At 39.8% G+C, this 21,843-nt stretch overlaps 1 protein-coding gene across 2 annotated transcripts in view; it reads right to left on the bottom strand.

Moving 5' to 3' along the window:
- Positions 1-21,843, bottom strand: part of OCLN (occludin) — a 43,279-nt gene extending 21,436 nt beyond the window's left edge. The window contains exons 1-4 of one of the 2 annotated variants that reach the window (XM_058168961.1): positions 21,724-21,843; positions 19,092-19,163; positions 17,620-18,322; positions 16,209-16,367 (exon numbers count right to left, since the gene is read on the bottom strand). In XM_058168961.1, the coding sequence (XP_058024944.1) occupies positions 16,209-16,367; positions 17,620-18,322; positions 19,092-19,141 (912 nt within the window). In that variant the 5' untranslated portion in view covers positions 19,142-19,163; positions 21,724-21,843. Of the gene's footprint in view, positions 1-16,208; positions 16,368-17,619; positions 18,323-19,091; positions 19,164-21,243; positions 21,266-21,723 lie in introns of those variants that run through there. The other variant, XM_058168962.1, reaches the window with a different exon arrangement.

Raw genomic sequence — 21,843 nt, 5'->3', positions numbered from 1 at the left:
ACATTTCCCTTTCACTTAAGGATCCACCTAGAAGTCCAACTCCAGTATTTATAGGAACTGGACAGATTGACAGTTCAATAAGTCATACTCGAAAAGAATTTCCAGACAAATGTGAGAGTGACACATTTATATATTCAGGAATGTTCAGCCCAAAATATTAGAACTTGTTAACAAGTACGATTAACAATGCTAACTGCATGGCAAGATGTTACAGAAATAGATATGATCAGATAAATAATGTGCTATAACTTCCTGCTAACAAGACCATGTGGCTGAAGCAATATCTGCTATCTAAAGACAGCCATCCATATATTCCTTCAAGATACAGCGGTGCTTAAAAATTTGTGAATCCTTTTGAATGTTCAATATTTTTGCATTAATATGGCCTAAGAACGATCTATTCCCTTCACTCATCTTAAAACTAGATAAAGAGAACCCAATTAAACAAATGAGTTAAAAACATTGTACCAGCAAATTCTATAGAAGAATGTCAGGATATCTATCCATGAACTGAAGCTCAAGAGAAAGTGTGTCATACAACCCAAAACACACACATTGTAAGGCCAAAGAATGGTTCAAGCAGAAGAAAGTTAATATTTTGGAATGGTCAAGACAATGTCCTGACTTTAAACCTATAGAAATGTTGTGGAAGGACTCGAGTTTCTCAGGAAGCCTGTCAACATCCTCCAGTGCCTCCAAGCTGATGTACAAGGCCGATCAAGTTGTTAGAAACATTTAGTTGCAGTTATTGCTGCCCCGGGGGAGGGGCGGTTGGGCAAACCAGTACTGAAAGCAAAAGTTTATCTACCATTGCCACACACAATTATGTGGCTTTGGACTATTTCCCTCTCAAATCACTGAATAAGTGTAATGATTTTGACATGTTTGCTTAATTGGGATCTCTTTAACTAGTTTTAGTACTTGTGTGGAGAATAGATCACATCTTAGGTCATCCTTATGCAAAAATATTAAAAATTCAAAAGAGTTTATAAACTTTTAAACCACTGTACACTGAGGTAGATTTGTATATGTTAACTGCTGTAAGACTGTTATGAGCTTCATGCTGAAAATTATTCCTTCCTTGGAAAAATGGTAACAAGCTGTGGAGAAATCTTCGATCTTCAGAATAACTTTGTGTCTTCAAAGTAATTCTGAATTTCATTCTACTGTAATGACAAATCATCCCTGAATTATAGTTTGTTTCATATATATTCTTCTTCTTGTGCCATATTCGCCATTGGACGTTGGCGATCATGTTGGCAATCCTATTTTTATCAACAGTTGCATGAAAAAGTGCTGTTGAATTTTGTCCAACCCAATCCCTTAGATTTTGAAGCCATGATGTTCTTTTTCTGCCTGGACCTCATTTGCTTTCAATCTTTCCTTGGAAGATTAAGTGAGGTATGCTGTATTTTTCTGGGTGCTGCATCACATGTCCAAAACTTTCACTTTTTTATGGTTTTGATGATTTCCCGTGGCTTTTCCAGGCCTCATTTCTGATTTTGTCAACCCAAATTATACATAACAGCCGCCTGTAATGCTCCTTTCAGCACATTTCAAATGCTCCTAGTCTCTTCAAGTGGCTTTAATCCCTCCAAGACGGAGTGGCTGTGGATGCCGGCACCTCGATACAGCCAGCTGCAGATGCGGCTGTCTATCGGGGGCGAGTTGTTGGCCCCGATGGAGAAGGTACGCAACTTGGGCATGTTCCTGGATGGTCGGTTGTCCTTTGAAGATCATTTGGCGACCGTCTCCAGGAGAGCTTTTTATCAGGTTCGCCTGATCCGCCAGTTGCGTCCCTTCCTGGACCGGGATGCCCTATGCACGGTCACTCATGCTCTCGTTACCTCTCGTCTGGACTACTGCAATGCTCTCTACATGGGGCTCCCCTTGAAGAGCACCCGGAGACTTCAGCTAGTCCAGAACGCGGCTGCGCGGGTTATTGAGGGAGCGGTTCGGAGCTCCCACGTAACACCTATCCTGCGCAGACTGCACTGGCTGCCTGTTGTTTTCCGGGTGCGCTTCAAGGTATTGGTTACCACCTTTAAAGCGCTCCATGGCTTAGGACCGGGCTACTGCCGGCCTCTATCTCCCAGCGTCCGGTGCGTTCCCACAGAGAGGGACTCCTCAGGGTGCCGTCAGCCAATGTCGACTGGCGGCCCCCAGGGGGAGGGCCTTCTCTGTGGGGCCTCCTTCCCTCTGGAACAAGCTTCCCCTCCGGCTTCGACAACTACCTGACCTTAGGACCTTTCGCATGAACTTAAAACCTATTTATTTCATATGGCTGGACTGGCCTGATTCTTAAATTTTTAAATTTTAATTGTGGGTTTTAAATTGTTGTAATTTGTATGGGTGTAATGTTATTTTAAATTTTTGGCATATTTGAATCAGTTTTTTAAGGGTTGTTTTAATTATGGTGTATATTTCTGTTTTGTATTTTACTTGCCTGTTCACCACCCTGAGTCCTTCGGGAGAAGGGCGGTATACAAATTAAAACATCATCATCATCATCATCATCATCATCATCATCATCATCATCATCATCATCATTATTATTATTATTATTATTATTATTATTATTATTATTATTATTATTATTTCTTCTGTCAGAAACCAACTCTCCCCTTCGTAGATATACCACTCCACAAATTTGTTCTTCTAATGTACAGAATTTAATATATAGAAAAGAGATATAATGTGTGATTCTACTTTATGGGAAATTAGATGCTGGCGTTCATTTAATTCATTATTAAGAGTGATTTGCACTCTTTTGACTGTGGTTCAGTGGAGGGTTGCCCCCGGTTTGGACCAGTTCTATAGGACCGGTAGTACTGACCCGAACGTCATCAAAAGTGATCTGCGCATGTGCAGAAGAGCACGTGCAAGTGGAGCGTGTGTGTGTGCGGGCACAATGCAAACCGGTAGTAAAGGTAAGTAAAACACACCCTTGCTATGGCTTCTAATAAGTAAGCTTGAAGCTTAACAGTGATTTTGAGGGCTTTTAAAGTGAAATATTCTTTTATTTGTCTAGTTTATATTTTTTTTATTTAAAGGTTTAATACAAAAAGGCAACAGCCTTGACCTGAAGCCTTGCTGTTTTTTGTTTCTTAATATTGTATAAAACAAGTTATCACAAAACTCTAAAGGCAAAATATACTCTCCTTGAAAAGAGAGCTACAATTCATCTATCATGTAAACCATTGTCCAAACTTGGTCCCTTTAAGACTTGCGGACTTCAACTCCCAGAGTCCCTCAGCCAGCAAAGCTGGCTGAGGAACTCTGGGAGTTGAAGTCCGCAAGTCTTAAAGGGACCAAGTTTGGACACCCCTGATGTAAACCATTGTTTAATAATTATTGAATAAATCACAATTGCCAAAGTTCAAAAAACAGATTCCAAATACATGATTAATACACTACACAAATCATATAATGGCTTTTAGGGTTTTTGTGCAATGTGCTGTGCCAAACGTTTTCAACAAAAACATATTGCCAGATGTCCGTTTATTGATACAGGTAGTCCTCAATTTACAACCATTCATTTAGTGACCATTCAGAATTACAAGGATACTGAAAAAAGTGACTTATGACCATTTTTCACACTTATGACCACTGCACTATCCCAATGGTCACGTGACCAAAATTCAAATGTTTGGAAACTGGCATGCATTTATGAGTTACTGTGTCTCTGGGTCATGTGATCACCTTTTACGACCATCTGACAATCAAAGCCAATGGGGAAGCCAGATTCATTTAACAACAGTGTTACTAACTTAACAACTGCAGTGATTCACTTAACAACTGTGGCAAGAAAGTAAAATGGGGGAAAAAATCACTTAACAACTATCTCGCTTAGCCGTATAAACTTTGGGCTCAATTTGTGGTTGTAAGTTAAAAACTATTGTAGTAATTTCTTTCTCTAGTTGCTTTAGAAGAGCAAGGATCTCCCGAGTAGGTAACTGACTGTGTTCTCACATTATAAACAGGGCAAAATATTTCTTGCTGACAACAGTACTTAGGTTAATATTATTCAATAGCTGCTTAATATGTATATGGACCTCAGATACCATTAAGAATATGGCTTTAGCCTACTACATTTTATAAGCTAGCATATGTTATAAGCATAACCACATAGCACAATATAGCGTAGTATTTCCAAAGTGCAGCTAATATTCAGCATTATATAGACTTAACTCTCAAACTGGTATCAGTCTAGGTTCACCTTAGGATTTCCTCTAACAGAAAGGGAAAACAAAAAAGATAGTGCAACTGGTTTTTCAAGCTTTTTATGAAGCTTTGGAGAAATATTTTTTCAAAGAAAAAGGGGAAGGTATTTTTAAGTGCTTGACATTCTTCTCTGATTTGTTTTGTGACATTACTATCTCAAAAAGAATTGAGACAAATTTAAATTGAAAAGGAATTGCTAATAGCCTACAAGTTTCACATACACAGGATAGCACTTCAGATTCCCAGAGCACAGCAATAGAAGCAGCCAGCTCTGGTGAGATTTTGTATCATGCTAAAGTGTACCAGGGTTGGTTTGATTTTCGGCTAGTGTGATATATATATATATAAAATGAGCTATCTGATCTGCAAATTGTACTTTATGGATTACATTACATGTGAAGCAGCTCACAATGTTTCAATAAACTATGTTTAAACAATATATAAGAAGGTAAGAGCATTTACCTGGGGTGACAGGAAGAAAACTCACGCTACATAGGTTTATCTTTTTTACTCTGTGAAAATGAAATTACTCAAAGAAAAATTTAACTATATAGTACTGGGGAAAGCTACTTTATTGTAAAGAATTCTCTAGCAATAACTTTCCCATCTTCCCAGCACTTTACGCTGAATAAAACCAGAATACATAAGTGTTTTTATTGTTGATCTTTGTGGTGGGAATACTGTTACTATAAGCAAATAGCCCAAACTCCAAATTATGAAAAAGTCTTTTTTTTTTTGAGTAGCTATACAAATGGTATACCATGTTTTTAAAAGAGTAAAGGAAGAATAGACATGTAAAGAAAGAATGTGGTAGATTACATTTTAACACTTAGATTTTAAAAATATAAAATCTGAATGTGAACACAGTATCATATAACTATTCTTGGTAGATCTATTTATATGCTCAGGTGTAAGTTTATGCTGAGTTTGTCATATATGAAAGAATTCTAGCTAAATTGTTTGGGAGATGTTTACAGAATACTGAATCAAGAATTGTGGATGCTTCTTATTGTTCCCAAATAACATAAGGCCCATTCATATATAGTATAAACTAAGCAATGGTTTAGCAATCTGGGAATCCTTGTATAGACACCCACACAGAGTTCCTAATAACATATCCTGTCACATGGTGAATGACATTTTTCTGTTAAATATGCAATCACCAACTATAGGTGGTCACAAACCACGAAGTATTAATTAACTGTGGTGTATAAGTAAAATTAGTACAATAAGGAAAACACCTCAGTTTAATGACAGACTTTTTCTTACAATGCTAGACTACTAATGTAGTCTAATGCTACTTATTGACTACTTAAGTCAATAAGTAGTAGTAGACTAAATCTACATGCTAGATTTATTGCTAGACTACTATTTTTACATTTAAATCCTGCCCATCCCCCCTGGATCTCAAAGATGGTATATATGGTAGTTCAACAATGACATCCTTGTAAGATACATTGATCTGACAGCCTGCATATGTTCAGATCTAGATCTAGATCTCCCTGGTTTAATCTAATCTTCAGGTGTGTCCAGCCTTATGATTTGCCTGGGCCACAATGAGTAAACAGGAATTGTCTTGGGCCCTGGATAAAATCTCTCTATATAAAAGCGAAATACCACTCACGCATCATCACAAAATCTCCAAAACCATAAAGCCTACAAAGAAGCCACGTATGTTCCTATGGCTTCTAGGTGCTCACTAAGAAAGGATTTTTTGAAATGACCATCAGAGCATTAGTATTTCCTATATTATTATTAACACACTCTGATGCTAAGGAGTTCTACTTCCCCTCCCCACCTGAAAAGAAATCGGTTCCAAATGCAAAACACAAGCAGAGGAGAGGAGTTTCAGTTTTAGTTTTACTTTCACAGCAGCAAGCAAGGGATTGGATATGCTTCTGTGGGGCAAGGCTGAGGGAGAGAAGGGATAGAATAGGGGAGGCTTATAATAATAACAACAGAGTTGGAAGGGACCTTGGAGGTCTTCTAGTCCAACCCCCTGCCCAGGCAGGAAACCCTACACCGTCTCAGACAGATGGTTATCCAACATTTTCTTAAAAATTTCCAGTGTTGGAGCATTCACAACTTCTGCAGGCAAGTCGTTCCACTTATTAATTGTTCTAACTGTCAGGAAATTTCTCCTTAGTTCTAAGTTGCTTCTTTCCTTGATCAATTTCCACCCACTGCTTCTTGTCCTTCCCTCAGGTGCTTTGGAGAATAGTTTGACACCCTCTTCTTTGTGGTAACCCCTGAGATATTGGAACACTGCTATCATGTCTCCCCTAGTCCTTCTTTTTATTAAACTAGACATACCCAGTTCCTGCAACCGTTCTTCATATGTTTTAGCCTCCAGTCCCCTAATCATCTTTGTTGCTCTTCTCTGCACTCTTTCTAGAGTCTCAGCATCTTTTTTACATCGCGGCGACCAAAATTGAATGCAGTATTCCAAGTGTGGCCTTACCAAGGCATTATAAAGTGGTATTAACACTTCACGTAATCTTGATTCTATCTTTCTGTTTATGCAGCCCAGAACTGTGTTGGCTTTTTTAGCAGTTGCTGCACACTGCTGGCTCATATCTACTAGGACTCCAAGATCCCTCTCACAGGTACTACTATTGAGCAAAGTACCACATATACGGTGCCTGTGCATTTTGTTTTTTTGGCCTAAATGTAGAACCTTACTTTTTTCATTGTTGAATTTCATTTTGTTAGATAGCGCCCAATGTTCAAGTCTGTCAAGATCCTTCTGTAACTTGAGCCTATCTTCTGGAGTATTGGCTATTCCTGCCAGCTTGGTGTCATCTGCAAACTTGATGAGTTCCCCATTTATCCCCTTGTCCAAGTTATTGATGAAGATGTTGAAGAGTACTGGGCCTAAAACAGGGTACTGTTATCTTGGGATACTCCAGTGCATACTTCCCTCCATGTGGATGTAGTTCCATTGAGGACTACATGTTGTGTGCGGTTGGTCAGCCAGTTACGAATCCATCTGGTGGTGGTGCTGCCTAACCCACATTTTTCTACTTTATCTAGTAGTAGGTTATGGTCTACTTTATCAAATGCTTTACTGAAGTCCAAGTAAATTATATCGACAGCATTCCTCTGGTCTACTAATTTTGTCACTTTGTCAAAGAATGCAATAAGATTAATCTGGCATAATCTGTTTTTGACAAACCCATGTTGGCGTTTGGTTATTACTTTGTTTGCTTCTAGGTGTTCGGTGATTCGTTGCTTGATTATCTTTTCCAGAATCTTCTCCAGTATTGAGGTCAGGCTGATAGGTCTGTAGTTTCCTGGATCTGTTTTTTTTTCCTTTTTTGAAGATGGGAATTACATCAGCTCTTTTCCAGTCCTCTGGCAGCTCCCCTGTACTCCAGGATCTTTGAAAGATATAGTTCAGTGGTTCTGAGATCATGTCTGCCAGTTCCTTCAAAACCTTGGGGTGTAATCCATCCGGTCCTGGTGATTTAACTCAGACAGGTGTTCACTTACATTTTCTTCCCTACTTTAACTTGTGTTTCTAATCTGTTTTTTGTGGTGCTGTTTTTGATAGGTTGGATTGTTTTTTCCTTTTGTGTAAAGACAGATGCAAAATATGAGTTAAGTCAGCGGTTCTCAACCTGTGGGTCGGGACCCCATTGGGGGTCGAATGATGATTTGCCAGGGGTCGCCTAAGACCATCAGAAATATGGGAAGTATACTTGCGAGTCGAAGAATCGCGCTCCAATGGTTGACTCCACAAGCCAGCTGCAGGCTCTTCAAATCGCTAGCCGAATTCGGCTTCAGGCGTGATGAATTAAAGAGAGAAATCTTTGTTCTGATGTCTCCCTCTCAAGCCAGCTGCAATCACTCCCAATCGCTAGCCTAATCTGGCTTCAGGTGCCATAAACTTAATAGGGGAGGAGTCTCCGCTTTAATGCCTCTGTCCTCAAGGCAATCGCAAGCAGTTCAGATCGCTAGCCAATACGGCTTCAGCCGTGATAAATTCAAAACGAAAATAATTTTATGGTTGGGGTCGCCACATCATGGGGAATTGTATTAAAGGGGTCGCCACATCGTGGGGAATTGTATTAAAGGGGTCGCAGCACTATAAAGGTTGAGAACCACTGAGTTAAGTAGATTACTGCAGTAAGTGGATTACTGCAATGCTCTCTACATGGGGCTCCCCTTGAAGGGCATCCGGAGGCTACAGTTAGTCCAGAATGCGGCTGCGCGGGTGATAGATGGAGCCCCCCGTGGCTCCCGCATAACACCTATCCTGCGCAGACTGCACTGGCTACCTGTGGCCTTCTGGGTGCACTTCAAGGTTTTGGTGACCACCTTTAAATCGCTCCATGGCATAGGGCCGGGTTATTTACGGGACCGCCTACTGCTACCGAATACCTCTCACCGACCCGTGCGCTCTCATAGAGAGGGACTCCTCAGGGTGCCGTCAGCGAGGCAATGTCGTCTGGCGACGCCCAGGGGAAGGGCCTTCTCTGTGGGGGCTCCCACCCTCTGGAATGAACTACCCCCCGGACTTCGTCAGCTTTCGGACCTTCGGACCTTCCGCCGCGGGCTTAAAACATACTTATTTAATTGCGCAGGACTGAGTTAGATTTTAAATTTATGGGTTTTAAATTGGGTTTTATGTCTATATTTTTTTAATTATCGGACTTTTAGAATAAGTTTTTTAATTGCTTTTATATTGTATTTATGTGTTTTTAAGTGCCTGTAAACCGCCCTGAGTCCTTCGGGAGATAGGGCGGTATATAAATATGATCAAATAAATAAATAAATAAATAAATAAAATCTGCTTTCTCCCAGCTGCTTGTCATCTTCTTGCCACTTTCTCCCAGCAATGGGCCAATAGTTTCCTTATTTATTTATTTTTATTTATTTATTTAATCAAATTTTTATACCGCCCTATCTCCCGAAGGACTCAGGGCGGTTTACAGCCCGATAAAAATACAAATATAATACAAGATAAAACACTAATTAAAAAACTTATTTAAATAGGCCAAAATTTAAAAATTACAATTAAAATGATAAAACCCCATTAAATTAAATTTAAGATTAAAATTCTAGTCCAGTCCTGCACAAATAAATAGATGTGTTTTAAGCTCGCGGCAGAAGGTTTGAAGGTCAGGAAGTTGACGAAGTCCTGGAGGGAGTTCATTCCAGAGGGTAGGAGCCCCCACAGAGAAGGCCCTTCCCCTGGGCATCGCCAGTCGGCACTGCCTGGCAGACGGCACCCTAAGGAGATCCTCCCTGTGAGAGCGCACGGGTCGGTGGGAGGCAATCGGTGGCAGCAGATGGTCTCGTAAGTAGCCCGGCCCTAAGCCATGGAGCGCTTTGAAGATAGTTACCAAAACCTTGAAGCGCACCCGGAAGGCCACAGGCAGCCAGTGCAGTCTGCGCAGGAGTGGTGTCACATGGGAGCCACGAGGGGCTCCCTCTATCACCCGCGCAGCTGCATTCTGGACTAACTGGAGCCTCCGGGTGCTCCTCAAGGGAAGCCCATGTAGAGAGCATTGCAGTAATCCAGGCGAGATGTCACGAGAGCATGAGTGACCATGCATAAGGCATCCCGGTCCAGGAAGGGGTGCAACTGGCAAACCAGGCAAACCTGGTAAAAAGCTCTCCTGGAGACGGCTGTCAAATGGTCTTCAAAGGACAGCCGTCCATCCAGGAGAACGCCCAGGTTGCGCACCCTTTCCATTGGGGCCAATGACTCGCCCCCAACAGTCAGCTGCAATTGCAGCTGGCTGTACCGGGGTGCCGGCATCCACAGCCACTCTGTCTTGGAGGGATTGAGCTTGAGCCTGTTTCTCGCCATCCAGACCCAGGCACCGGGGACAGCACTTCGACAGCTTCGTTGGGGTGGCCTGGTGTGGAAAAGTACAGGTGAGTATCATCAGCGTAGAGTTGGTAACTCACACCGAAACCACTGGTGATCTCACCCAGAGGCTTCATATAGATGTTGAACAGGAGGGGCGAGAGAATCGACCCATGCGGCACCCCACAAGTGAGGTGCTTCGGGGTCGACCTCTGCCCTCCCGTCAACACCGTCTGCAACCGATCAGAGAGATAGGAGGAGAACCACTGATAAACGGTCCTCCCACTCCCAATCCCTCCAACCGGTGCAGCAGGATACCATGGTCGATGGTATCAAAAGCCGCTGAGAGGTCTAATAGGACCAAGGCAGAGGAATAACCCCTATCCCTGGCCCTCCAGAGATCATCAACCAACGCGACCAAAGCCGTCTCCGTGCTGTATCCGGGTCGAAAGCCGGACTGGAATGGGTCTAGATAGACAGTTTCATCCAGGTACTGGGGTAATTGACGTGCCTTGACTTTTTTCTTGTTTTTAACATGTTGGAAGAAGCTTTTTTTGTTATTTTTTACCTTTGTCGCTAGCCTTTGTTCATTGTGAGCCTTAGCTTTCCTCACTTCATCTTTACAGGTTTGGGCTATTTGTTGATATTCTGCCTTAGTTATTTGCCCCTCTTTCCACTTTTTATACTTGTCTTTCTGTCTTTCAGTTTGTCAGATAGTTCTTTATGCATCCATGCTGGCTTCTCTTGAGATCTATTATTTTTCTTCTTCATTGGTATTGTGTTGTGTTGGATCTTCCACTTGGTGCAGAGTTTGTCTCCCAGTTGATGTCAGGGTAGTTAAAATCCCCCATTATTATTGTGATGTGCTTCCTACATACCTTAGTTAGCTGACTAGCAAAAAGTTCATCTACTTCCTCTGTTTGGTTGGGTGGCCTATAGTATAGACCTATGGCAATATCATTCTGTGGGGCAAGGCTTCTTGATATTCTTCAGAATATTCTTCAGATGATATTCTTCAGAATATCATTCTGTGGGGCAAGGCTGAGGGAGAGAAGGGAATAGGATAGGATAGGGGAGGCTTCTGTGGGGCAAGCCTGGGGGACAGAAGGGGATAGGATAGAAGACGTTTCTGTGGGGCAAGGCTGAGGGAGAGAAGGGGAGAGGAGAGGCTGATCGTAACTATTTATTAATTTTCAAGCTGTAAGTTTTGATTTATCAAGCCTGATCACACAGTTTCGTAGCGGAGCACAGGTATTCAGCTATTATATAATATAGTTAAGTATATAAATAACAAACACGTGGATGTGTGCAATCTTATGGGGCCACATTACTAGCTGTCCAGAACCGCATGCAGCCCATGGGCCACAAGTTGGATATGACTTATATACAACACCACAATGGCCCTGTATAATTTAGCATTATAGTGATTCACTAATTCTGATATTAACTACAGACAGAACAATATCTAAGAAATAACACTAGGTCACAGAGCTTCTTCATATGGTATAGGCACAGTATTAGATCTTTGTGGACTCACTAAATCAAAGCAAAGATAACAGTCTCACTTTCTTTCATATGGTATTTTTCAACACCAAGGGAATGCATTAGAGAAACTAAGATATTACCATTACTGGATGCAAGGAAAAAATATAAGAAATATTCTGTTTGTTCTTATCCTTAAAGAAACTTTTTTCCCTTTCCAAATGAAAACTATTCATTCTTATTTGAACTAAGGCAAGTAACAGCCACCTAGTCTTCGGGTTTCTGGCACACACATGCCAGCTAGTCTTCACGCTCGCCGGAGCCCTGCGCACCAGCCATCTGGTCTTCTGATTTCTGGCATTCCGGCGTGCGGGAAGACCAGGTGGCGCACCAGAAATCCGAAGAGCAGCTGGCGATAGCGCACATGTCCACAGAAAGGGCTCTTAGGTTCACCATCACGGCTATAGAGAAATTACAATGTCCAAAAAACCCAGCCTGCTTAAGGGGCTCAGAATGATTTGGGAAATTTCAGAAGCAACTTCCAGCAGCTTCACAGACTCAGATTGACCTGATAATCATGGTTCTGCCTTAATTGCTTTTGGGCTCAAAAGCTGAAAGGGTATAGTCTGCTCCAAACTGTGGGAAATGACTTTTGTGCAGATGCACATAAAACACTTTATATGGTTTGACCATCTCTACTGCAAATTCTGTGACAGCTCACCTCCCCAAATTTTACAGTTCAACACACTCAGCACTGCTAAAGCTGTTTAATGTTTTGGTCAGTTACAATAACTGCATTTAGTCTCTGTAACCAAGGCCATTTAGTGGACACAAAGAAGACAACATCAATCTTGCGGTATTCTGTTTAATCCTCAGGCAATTTTGGTTAGCAATTATAATCTAAGAGAAATGGATTAATGTCCTATAAATGGCTCTGCATATTGAGTAATTCTGAGTAAGTTGTTTTGTACATTTCAAAGTCCGCCAAGAAACAGAGAGAAAAAAATGACAACACAAGTGCAAAGAAGCAGTAGTGCTCCTCCCACCCTCTACCAAGTCTCCTGTGCAGACAGATTTTCTTCAAAACATTTCTTTACATAGCCTTTGCTATGATTTCTACGAAAGATTGTTGATCCATGACAAACACATAAATCTTAAGTAAAAGTTAGTCACCAGAATGTGGTTTTCTTCCCTATTTATTTTGCAAAACAACAAGAACAAAAGTGTCAACAGAATTGAAAGAAAACTACTACCAAGACCAAAATCATAATATGAGGGGAAGAACTATCAAGAGTCTACACTTACTCACAAATACAAATTACTGTTCTGTGATAAATACAAAAACCACAGCTACAAGTTATTCACTAGGATTTGATTTGCTGTTCGGTTTTACTCTCTCCTCTATCAGGTGAAACATGAGTAAACAAGTTCATTAGCTAATAAAGTACACGCCCTGAAACTGTCTCACCGAAACATTCACTTTGTCTCATTTAAAGCCCTAGATGAAGTAATCATTCTCTTTACAATAAGCTTCTTGATAAAGGTCAATGCAAAAGCAATGTCACAGTTAAGTCATAAGGTGCCAGGATGCAGTGAATAGCCCAAACTCAAACAGGCAATTTATATGCAAGATTTATGCTACTATTTTAAGTTTCCAAGTCCTCTACACAGTGGACAATTAAGAAAGTAAATTAGCTTGTTATTTCTAATAGTATACAAATTTTGATTTCAATCTATAATGCCTATTTGTTTTTAGATGAAAAAATTGTAATGCCAATCTTTTAAATCCAGGAGGGAAGCCTCTTATGTTTTGAGCTTGTGAGGCAGCCAGTAGCACAGGAAATAACATGGGGGTGGAAGAAAATTTGGATTTACCCAAGAGCTTGTCTACAGTGGCACCTTGCCTCATTTAGGCCAATAATCAGTTTTGGATAGCAGGACTGCCACAGAGAGGTGGGGGGGTCAAGCTATTTTCCGAAGCACCTGAAGGCCAGACAAGGAATAATGGACAGAAACTGAACAAGGAGGGATTCAATCTGGAAATAAGGAGAAATTTTCTGATAGTGAGAGCAGTCAGCCAATGGAACAGCTTGCCTTCAGAAGTTGTGGGAGCTTCATCACTGGAAGCTTTCAAGAAGAGACTGGACTGCCATCTGTCAAAAATGGTGTAGGGCAGGGGTGTCAAACTCGATTTCATTGAGGGCCATATCAGGGTTGTATTTGAGGCTGGGGTAGAGAGGCCAAGGTGGGCATGGCCAGCTCGGCATCACTCCTGTTGGGGTGCCTGTGGTGGCCCAGATGCTCTGCCAGCAAAAATAGGCTCCTGAGCTTCGTTTTCGGTTGCCACAGCCTCCTGCAACCCTCTGCCAGTGTAAATGGAACTCGGGAGGGACGTGTGCAGCCTTTCCGAGTTCCGTTTTCACTGCCAGAGAGTTGAAGGGGCCTGTGGCAGCCAAAAATGCCGCTTGGGAGCCCGTTTTCATTGGCAGAAGCACCATGGGACAGCCCTTCGCTGTTTCTAGGGCGGCCTCCGTGGTCCAGATCTAACCACCCCATGGGCCAGATCCGGCCCCCAGCCGAGTTTGACACCCCTGGTGTAGGGTCTCCTGCTTGGGCAGGGGGTTGGACTAGATGACCTACAAGGTCCCTTCCAACTCTGTTAATCTGTTAGAATGGATCCGACTGGCCAGGGTATTATGAACACAACGTCCAGGCACATTTTCCTGCCAATGTTGCTTCAATTGCTGTAGTCCGTTTGGCTGGAGTACTTGAGTTGTTCAAGGCTAACCTTCATCATTTTATTGGTTGCAGCACAAAGTGCCAGAAATGCCCCTCACTCTCTAATCTGTGGTCAACACCCTCTGTGCTACCACCGGGGGAGGGGCATTCCTAGCACTTTGTGCCCCTTGAAGTTTTTTTTCCCTTTAAGAACTTCATAGGTAGATTACTGAAAACCCTCACACACCAATTCAGTGTGTTTTAAACTGCAAATGTGGCTTCCCATGTGACACAGCCAAATAAGCAGCATTCTTTATAACTGTTACCTTTTTAATAAAATAATGAAGTGGATAAAGTGTTCTCTCATATTAATTATTTTCTTAATTGGGGTTATAAACTGTACATAAATAGTAAAAAAATGGGCTGTTCAACTTTGTTTTGTGGAATTGTATCAACTTCTTTTCACCCAGGAATCCATTGAAACAGACAATTTGACCAGATTTGCATGCAATGTATAGATAGGTTGATATCTATCCAAACCTACATTCCTCCTCTCAAATAGAGGCAAGGCCAAGATGCAAGATAAATTAAATAGCTACTTATTAAAATGAATTGCTTATAAAATAACATATAAATTCTACTTATAAAGGCAACTGCTTATTTGCATATATTATCCTGATTGGCCAGAGGCCGTAATAAAAATTCATTCATTCATTTATATACAGTTCATTTTTTCTCTCATAGAAACCCATTGATGTAGATACATTTCCAACTGCCTTCCAGCACAGAAAAACAGAGATGCATTAAGGTGTCTGGTTCCGATATGTAACAAAAGACTCCAAACACAGATGGTGGTTAGAACCTTGTTAATCGGTAAGTCCAAAACAAAGAAACGAGAATATCGTTGGAGCTATTGCTCCGTGCTCCCCACCACCTTATAAAGCAAGTAAACCAAATCCATTAAGCAATCAGCAATCATTCCAACCCCAACCCTCTCATTAAAAATTAGCCTAGCCCCGCCCCACTTTCACCCCCGGCAATTCTTTCACGAAATGGAGGGTTACAGTAAGCGATCTGGCCACACCCCCACACAAGCCTCCTAGAGATCCGAGGCTTCCTGAGTCCAGCAGCCAGGCTGTAATCAGGTCAGGCAGAACTCACACCCCTGCTCAGGCTGTCATCACTGTCGAACTCAGCTGTGGCATTGGCAGAGTCCATACGAGGCGCCCGCCACTCCCCTATGCTTGCGGCGGCAGGAGCAATCCACAGCTGATCAGGGGGAAGCCGCTGAGCTGAGGGAAGCTGCGATGAGCCCAGCCATGTCATCCGGAGATGTCAGCCACTCTCCTGGGTGTCGTGCCCTCTGCCACTCACCGGAATAGCAGCCCCGAAGCATTGGCCACGCAGGGACTGACTGACATATGGTATAATTGGCAGAGAAGGAAAGGAGAGAGCCTTGATTTAGCCATTATAAAAAGAACTAAAATCAGTAAGGAGGCAGCCAGCACATATGCTCCCACAAAGCAACAGCTGATCCTGAGACAAATCCTAAAGTCAATTATATTTTTCTGCAGCAATCTTTGCAGCTGTTTACATATTTATTCATTCTCCTCTTTTCATTCTCAGTTATTTCTCTATAAACCTCCTGCTTCCAACAATTCAACAACTATTTATTAGAGAAATAACTATTACATAGATCAGTCTGGACCAACTCCGAGAATTCCCCAGCCATCTGGCACTTGAAGTTCACACTTCTTACAGTTGTTGAGGTTAAGAAACATGGATATTGATGACCATTCACAATTGGCTATAATGCAATTCCAGTAGGGTTAAAAATATTTCTGCCTTATTTTAAGTGACACCACCACCTGCAATTACTGCAAAGCATATTTCATAATGGTACATATTTATAAAAAGAACACAAACGCTGCAACAGTCCCAAATAAGTATTACATAGTTAACTTACCCATTCTTCTACATTAGGAGTTTCATCATAACCTTTTGTGTTATCCCAGAGTATACTCATTTTGCCATAGTAACCTATTTTACTTCGAGTCTTTACTGCAAAAAATATTATTATAGCCAAAGCTGCAGCAATCAGGAAGCCTAATACAATGGCAATAGCCTGGGGAAAAAGCAGATTAGTATGTTTAGACTACTGTTTTTACAACCACAAATAATCTTAAATAGAATGTCTGTCTTTTTCAAATTACAAATAAACAACATGGAATCATTATATGGTAACTGAAAAATGCAAGATTCAAAAATATATTCAACTGCTGTTTCCAGTATATTGGGAAATTTTGATTTATATGGAAAACTAAACGAATTGGGGAAGAGCTTCTTAAACACAGAAATAAGCATTATTATTTACATGAATGGACACAGCATGCATTATTTTAACAATAATATTTATGCAGTAAATAAATATGTCCCTATTTATTTTCTGAATTCAGTCTGATGGAACACTGCTTTTGGAAAAAAAGAATCTAAACTTCTCCATGTTTAATCTACAGTATATTTTTCCAGTCAAATACATACATTTTGAATATAGTAATTAATGATCAGATAAATTCCAGATTCCCCACCCATATTGGTTTGCTTACAAAGAATTAAACTTGCACAAATGCATTAGATATATCTAAAATTCTTATTCATTTACAGAATTCCCCTTGGCAATAGCGTACGTTAGTGTAATCAAATAGAAACAATTGCAGTCAATATATTTAGCAAAAGGTTTTACATATGTAGAATTTTAATTGGGGGACCTGGAGTTGGACTGAAAATGTAAAGATACAAGCATATAATGGTATACAAATACAGTCAAACCACTGTTGGAATCCTGCACTTATATGATAGAATAAAGCAAGTTTTAGTTCCACCTCGTCATTTTGTAGGTTAATTCTTACCTAGAAGAATTAGGGTAGCGTAACTGGGTAGCTACGAAGGTGGTATTCTCCTAATGAACTGCACTAGAATTTCAATAATCTCATAGTTAATGGCAGGTATTATGGGTGTTCTAACCCAAAACATCAACAATGTTGGAGCATTGATGATGCTATCTAGTTGGGATCATGAAATGTTTGCAAGAAAACAACCAAGCTTACAGAGCACCAAGATTCCCCACAAAACATCTAGTGAGCATGTATCAGAATTTGTTTATAAGGAATGAGAACCAAAACATTTGCATTTTTTTGTTGTTTCCCTATAGTAAGAATAAAAAATAAATCATACTGCTGCAAAAATGGATGGCTAACATTCGGTGTCCTGGACAGACCAGTGAAATCATTTGTGCATAAAACTACATTTTAATTCTATTTTTACTTCAAATACAATTAATTTTTTGCGTTGGGGATGATACTAATTTATTTACATACCTCCTGAGGTTCCACCACACAGTAGTGATATAAGTATTGATTCACATAGAGCCCAGTAGTTGCGGGTGTGTAAAACTGGCTGCACAACATATAGATCTGATTGTAGATCACTGATCCAGAAGACTGTGCAGTTGGGTTGACTGCTAGTGTATATACGATTGTAGCAATGAACATCAAGAAGAGCAATATAGAGCTTGCTATTATCACAAAGAGATAATATTTCCTTGTCCTGGCCATCTTAGTCTTTGTAACACCAGTCACAAAAACCATCAATCCAGCAATGAAGCAAAAAGCTGCCATTGCAAGTAAAAAGCCTTTTGCTCCTCGTGGATCAATATAATTTCCTCCAAGGCCATATCCACTATTATAGCCACCATAACCTCCAAAACTACCGCTGCCAATGTATCCACCATAGTTGGTTCCAAAACTTCCATAGTTAGGATACCCCAAACCAGTTCCTAGTCCACCTCCATACATGTCCATATCCCAAGCCAGTGTAGAAGCAACACAAGCAAAGACCCCAATAGACATGACTAGTATGAGAATTGACATGATCTTGATTATTCCTGGTGGGGAGGACCATTTGTAGAAACGTTGCACTTCATCTTCTGGATAATAAGAATATGCTGGTTGAGAGTGCATAAGCTGCGAATGGAATTCACCACCGAATGTATTGTTGCTTGGTATATAGTTTGAAGGTATGCTACAAAAATTAAAGAAACTATTAGACTCTATTTTATCAAAGCAAATAACATTAAACATCAAGTTTAACTTCTTTATACTTCTCCAAAACATATTTATATATGCTACATATTCACACGTATAATCTGCCATGATCAAATACAATATGCATGTAGAAAGTCCATAAGATTTCTTGCTGCTTCCAAAAAATGTTTATCATTAATTAGTGCTCAGCTGCTAATGTCTTACCAAAAGATTTAACAAAGTAGGAAATTATTTGCATGTGCAATACTCATTAAACTATAGTGAGATGAAGTCATTTCCATAAATGGTACTTTTTAGACATATGGAAGAAAATTAGAAAATGAGACGGAAAAGATATTTTATTAACATATTCATTAAATTGAGCTGTCAGTCTGGATCAGCAATTAATATTTCTTCCATTAAAATAAATACCTTGGTTAAATGAAGCTATGATCAATTATTGTGATATTTCTGTCACTGGGAAAGTACATTTTACCTCCCTTTCAGCTCAAATTTGTATTTCATGACATTCAAAGCTCCCAAACATTTGTGTGTCTGCTGTGAAATATTCAGCTATTTTGGAAATACATAACAAAATGAGTGGGTGCTACAGCGTATCTTAGCTTTAGTCATAATATACTAATCACTGTACATACATTTTGATAGCTTTGTCATTATAAAAAATTAAAACATTATATCAACAATGGTAAAAACTGCCAGAATTCATATTTTAATAGTATACTTTAGTAAATAAAATAGATATTTACAATTCATCTGGGCGATAGGGTGGAGGACTTTCAAAAGGTCTGGGTGACATAGTAGAACTGTGATGTTTTTATCTATAAAGAAAAATATACCAATAAGTTATTTAATAACTTAATTGAAACAAAATGCTAATAACAATGTGAAATGCTAATTTTCAAGATTAAGTTCAGGGCGCAACACAAATCTTTTAGCCAAGAATACCTGGAATGATGAGTTAAATTATTAATTCTCTATATTGCAATCAGCTATTTTCAGTTACCTATTTTTAATTGCATAATTCTATAATTTATCCTGGTAATTCTCAGACAACTATTTAGATTCACTATGCAATCTAACAGAAATGCAGGCACTCGTCACTCAGTGACCATAATTGAGATCAATTATTTCAGCACTTCATAAGTAAAGTGGTCTCTAAGTGAAATTGAACTATGCTCATGATCTTACTTCCTTTGCTTTATGCACCTGCCAAGGTTGTGTACCATAAATGCAAGGATAGGTTGCAAGGTTATTTTTTCATCACCACTGTAATGGTCACTAAATGAGGTAGTTCCCTAAATGAGGTATAATTTGGAGATTAATTCTTCTGCATTCTCTGGTATTTATTTCAAACATATGTAGACTTCCACTGAAATATGCAACATAGATTCCGCTTCCTCAAAGCTTTTATAGTAAATAGTCTTTTTAGTCAAGATAAAAACTGCAGTTTCACATTCTGAACATATTTTATAAATAAGGAGGTCGCAGGAAATGATAAAGGAGCTCCATTCATAATGCTCCTTTTATTAATGAAACAATTTTTCATCTCTTTCAAGAAAAGTAACAATCAGAAAAAACTTATCATATCACACTATAGACAAGGCATGCACTTTTTTTTTTTACTAAGGGTAACCTCAAGAACAGAAAAATAGTTCAAATCTACTGAAAAATATTATTGTTTTCAAAGCACCTGTTTTTTTTAAATAAAATGTAGTAAAAAAAACAATACTGTGCAGAATGTTTTACAACTATGAACCAGAACTAGGATGATAGTAACATATAAATTGCTATATTACATTAATACACCAAAGTATTAATACCATAAACGTGTTTATTTAAAACATATCGGAATAAATTAAAGATTATTAAAGGAACCACATTAATGGCAGAATGGTAACATTGGCAGAAGCTGGGGTTGTTTTTATAGGTAACACAGCCCAATAGTAAAAACTTCATTTTTAAGCAAATTTCTTGAAGATTTGTCTTTGGTTCTTTAAGAGCAAACTTAAAAGTTTAGTTTAGTTTACTTTATTGTCATTGCACATGGTACAATGAAATTAAATGCCGTCTTCAGTGTACATTATAACTATAAAAATAAAAACACAAACATACATCCTTTACATTTTATATAATTGAAATTGAAAACCAGATATTGCACTATACCGTAGAATTCAATATGGTTATTGCCCTGGGATAGATAGAAGATAAAGATGTTCACAACCATATATTGGAAAATCCAGCTCAATGTAAAATATAAAATGACTTCATTTGCAAAGAGCAGAAAGATCCAAGTACTTGCCAGATATAAATTGGACACACTTGCAAGTCAAATTAATACTAAAGGAAAATAGGCATTAACATTACTAGAAGATGCTTTCCAATGTATCAGTAGAAGAAAACAGTGACGCTTTAAAAACTGGCTATGGAATCAGTTTGTATGTACTATGTTTATCAAAATGCTTAAACTGCTATCAAGAAATATATGCAGATTAGGTATAGTACAAAAGTTAAGGTAGCATACAATTTTGGATGTTTCCTGACAAGGCTTTCATGTGGTATAATCTTCTCAGTCGTAAAATGCTATGGAACATGTAGGCATTTTTTTGTAACTTCTCATGATATCGCACTGTTTTGGTTTTTTTTTTTCCTTACAAGAAAATAAATAACAGGGAGCAGTAGAATAACTACGGAGATGTTTATTTGCCAACCTTTAAACACCATCTCCGTCACCTGCGAAATGCAGCTAGATTTGCTACAACTATGGAGCGTAGCTAGTTGATATACGGAAACACAGTAAGTCTTGATAAGTGGATATTTAACAGAAATTCTTTCCAGAGGAAAAGTAGACAGATTTGAGATTTAGCTCACATATCAAGCCAAATCAAAAATGAGGTTTACCTGTTCGAAAGGCAGCCTCCAATTTCAAAAGTATAAAGTTGATTGTCAACTTAGCATAAATATCCCCGAGGGATCCTTATCAAGGGATTAAAAAAATATCCCTTGAAACTTAAGGAGAAAAATAAAAGAGAAAACCAAGGCACATTCCACCCCCTACCCCCCATTTCCTGCGTTCCTTTCGGCTCCCCCCCCCCTCTCCTCCGGCCACTATTGCTCAACTTTAGGAGAAGCCTGAACGAACTAGTTTGATCCAGATAGATCAGAGCTATCCTGGCTCAGAGGCCGTGGGACCGACACACTTTTCCACGTCCTAAAATTAGCGCGACTGCGACAGGCACACTTATCTCAGACCAGAGTCAATTCGGAGCAAAAACAATTAGGGAAAGAATTCCTCCCGGGCTCCCCTTTACGCGCTCTTCTCTGAGCGCCTCTAATGCTGCTCAGCCCTGACCGCCCGCTCCGCTGAAAGGCAACCCTTACCTCGCCTTCACGGAGCTCCAACCACCTGTTGAGCTTTCGCACTTCTTTAAGAGGCGCATCGCCTCCTTAGGCAGCCCAGGCAGGCTATCGCGCGCGCGCCACACCCAAGCCCGGAGAGGG

The sequence above is a fragment of the Ahaetulla prasina genome, chromosome 2 (assembly GCF_028640845.1).
Source record: "Ahaetulla prasina isolate Xishuangbanna chromosome 2, ASM2864084v1, whole genome shotgun sequence".
Taxonomy (NCBI): Eukaryota; Metazoa; Chordata; class Lepidosauria; order Squamata; family Colubridae; genus Ahaetulla; species Ahaetulla prasina.
This window is presented reverse-complemented; position numbering and strand designations above follow the sequence as displayed.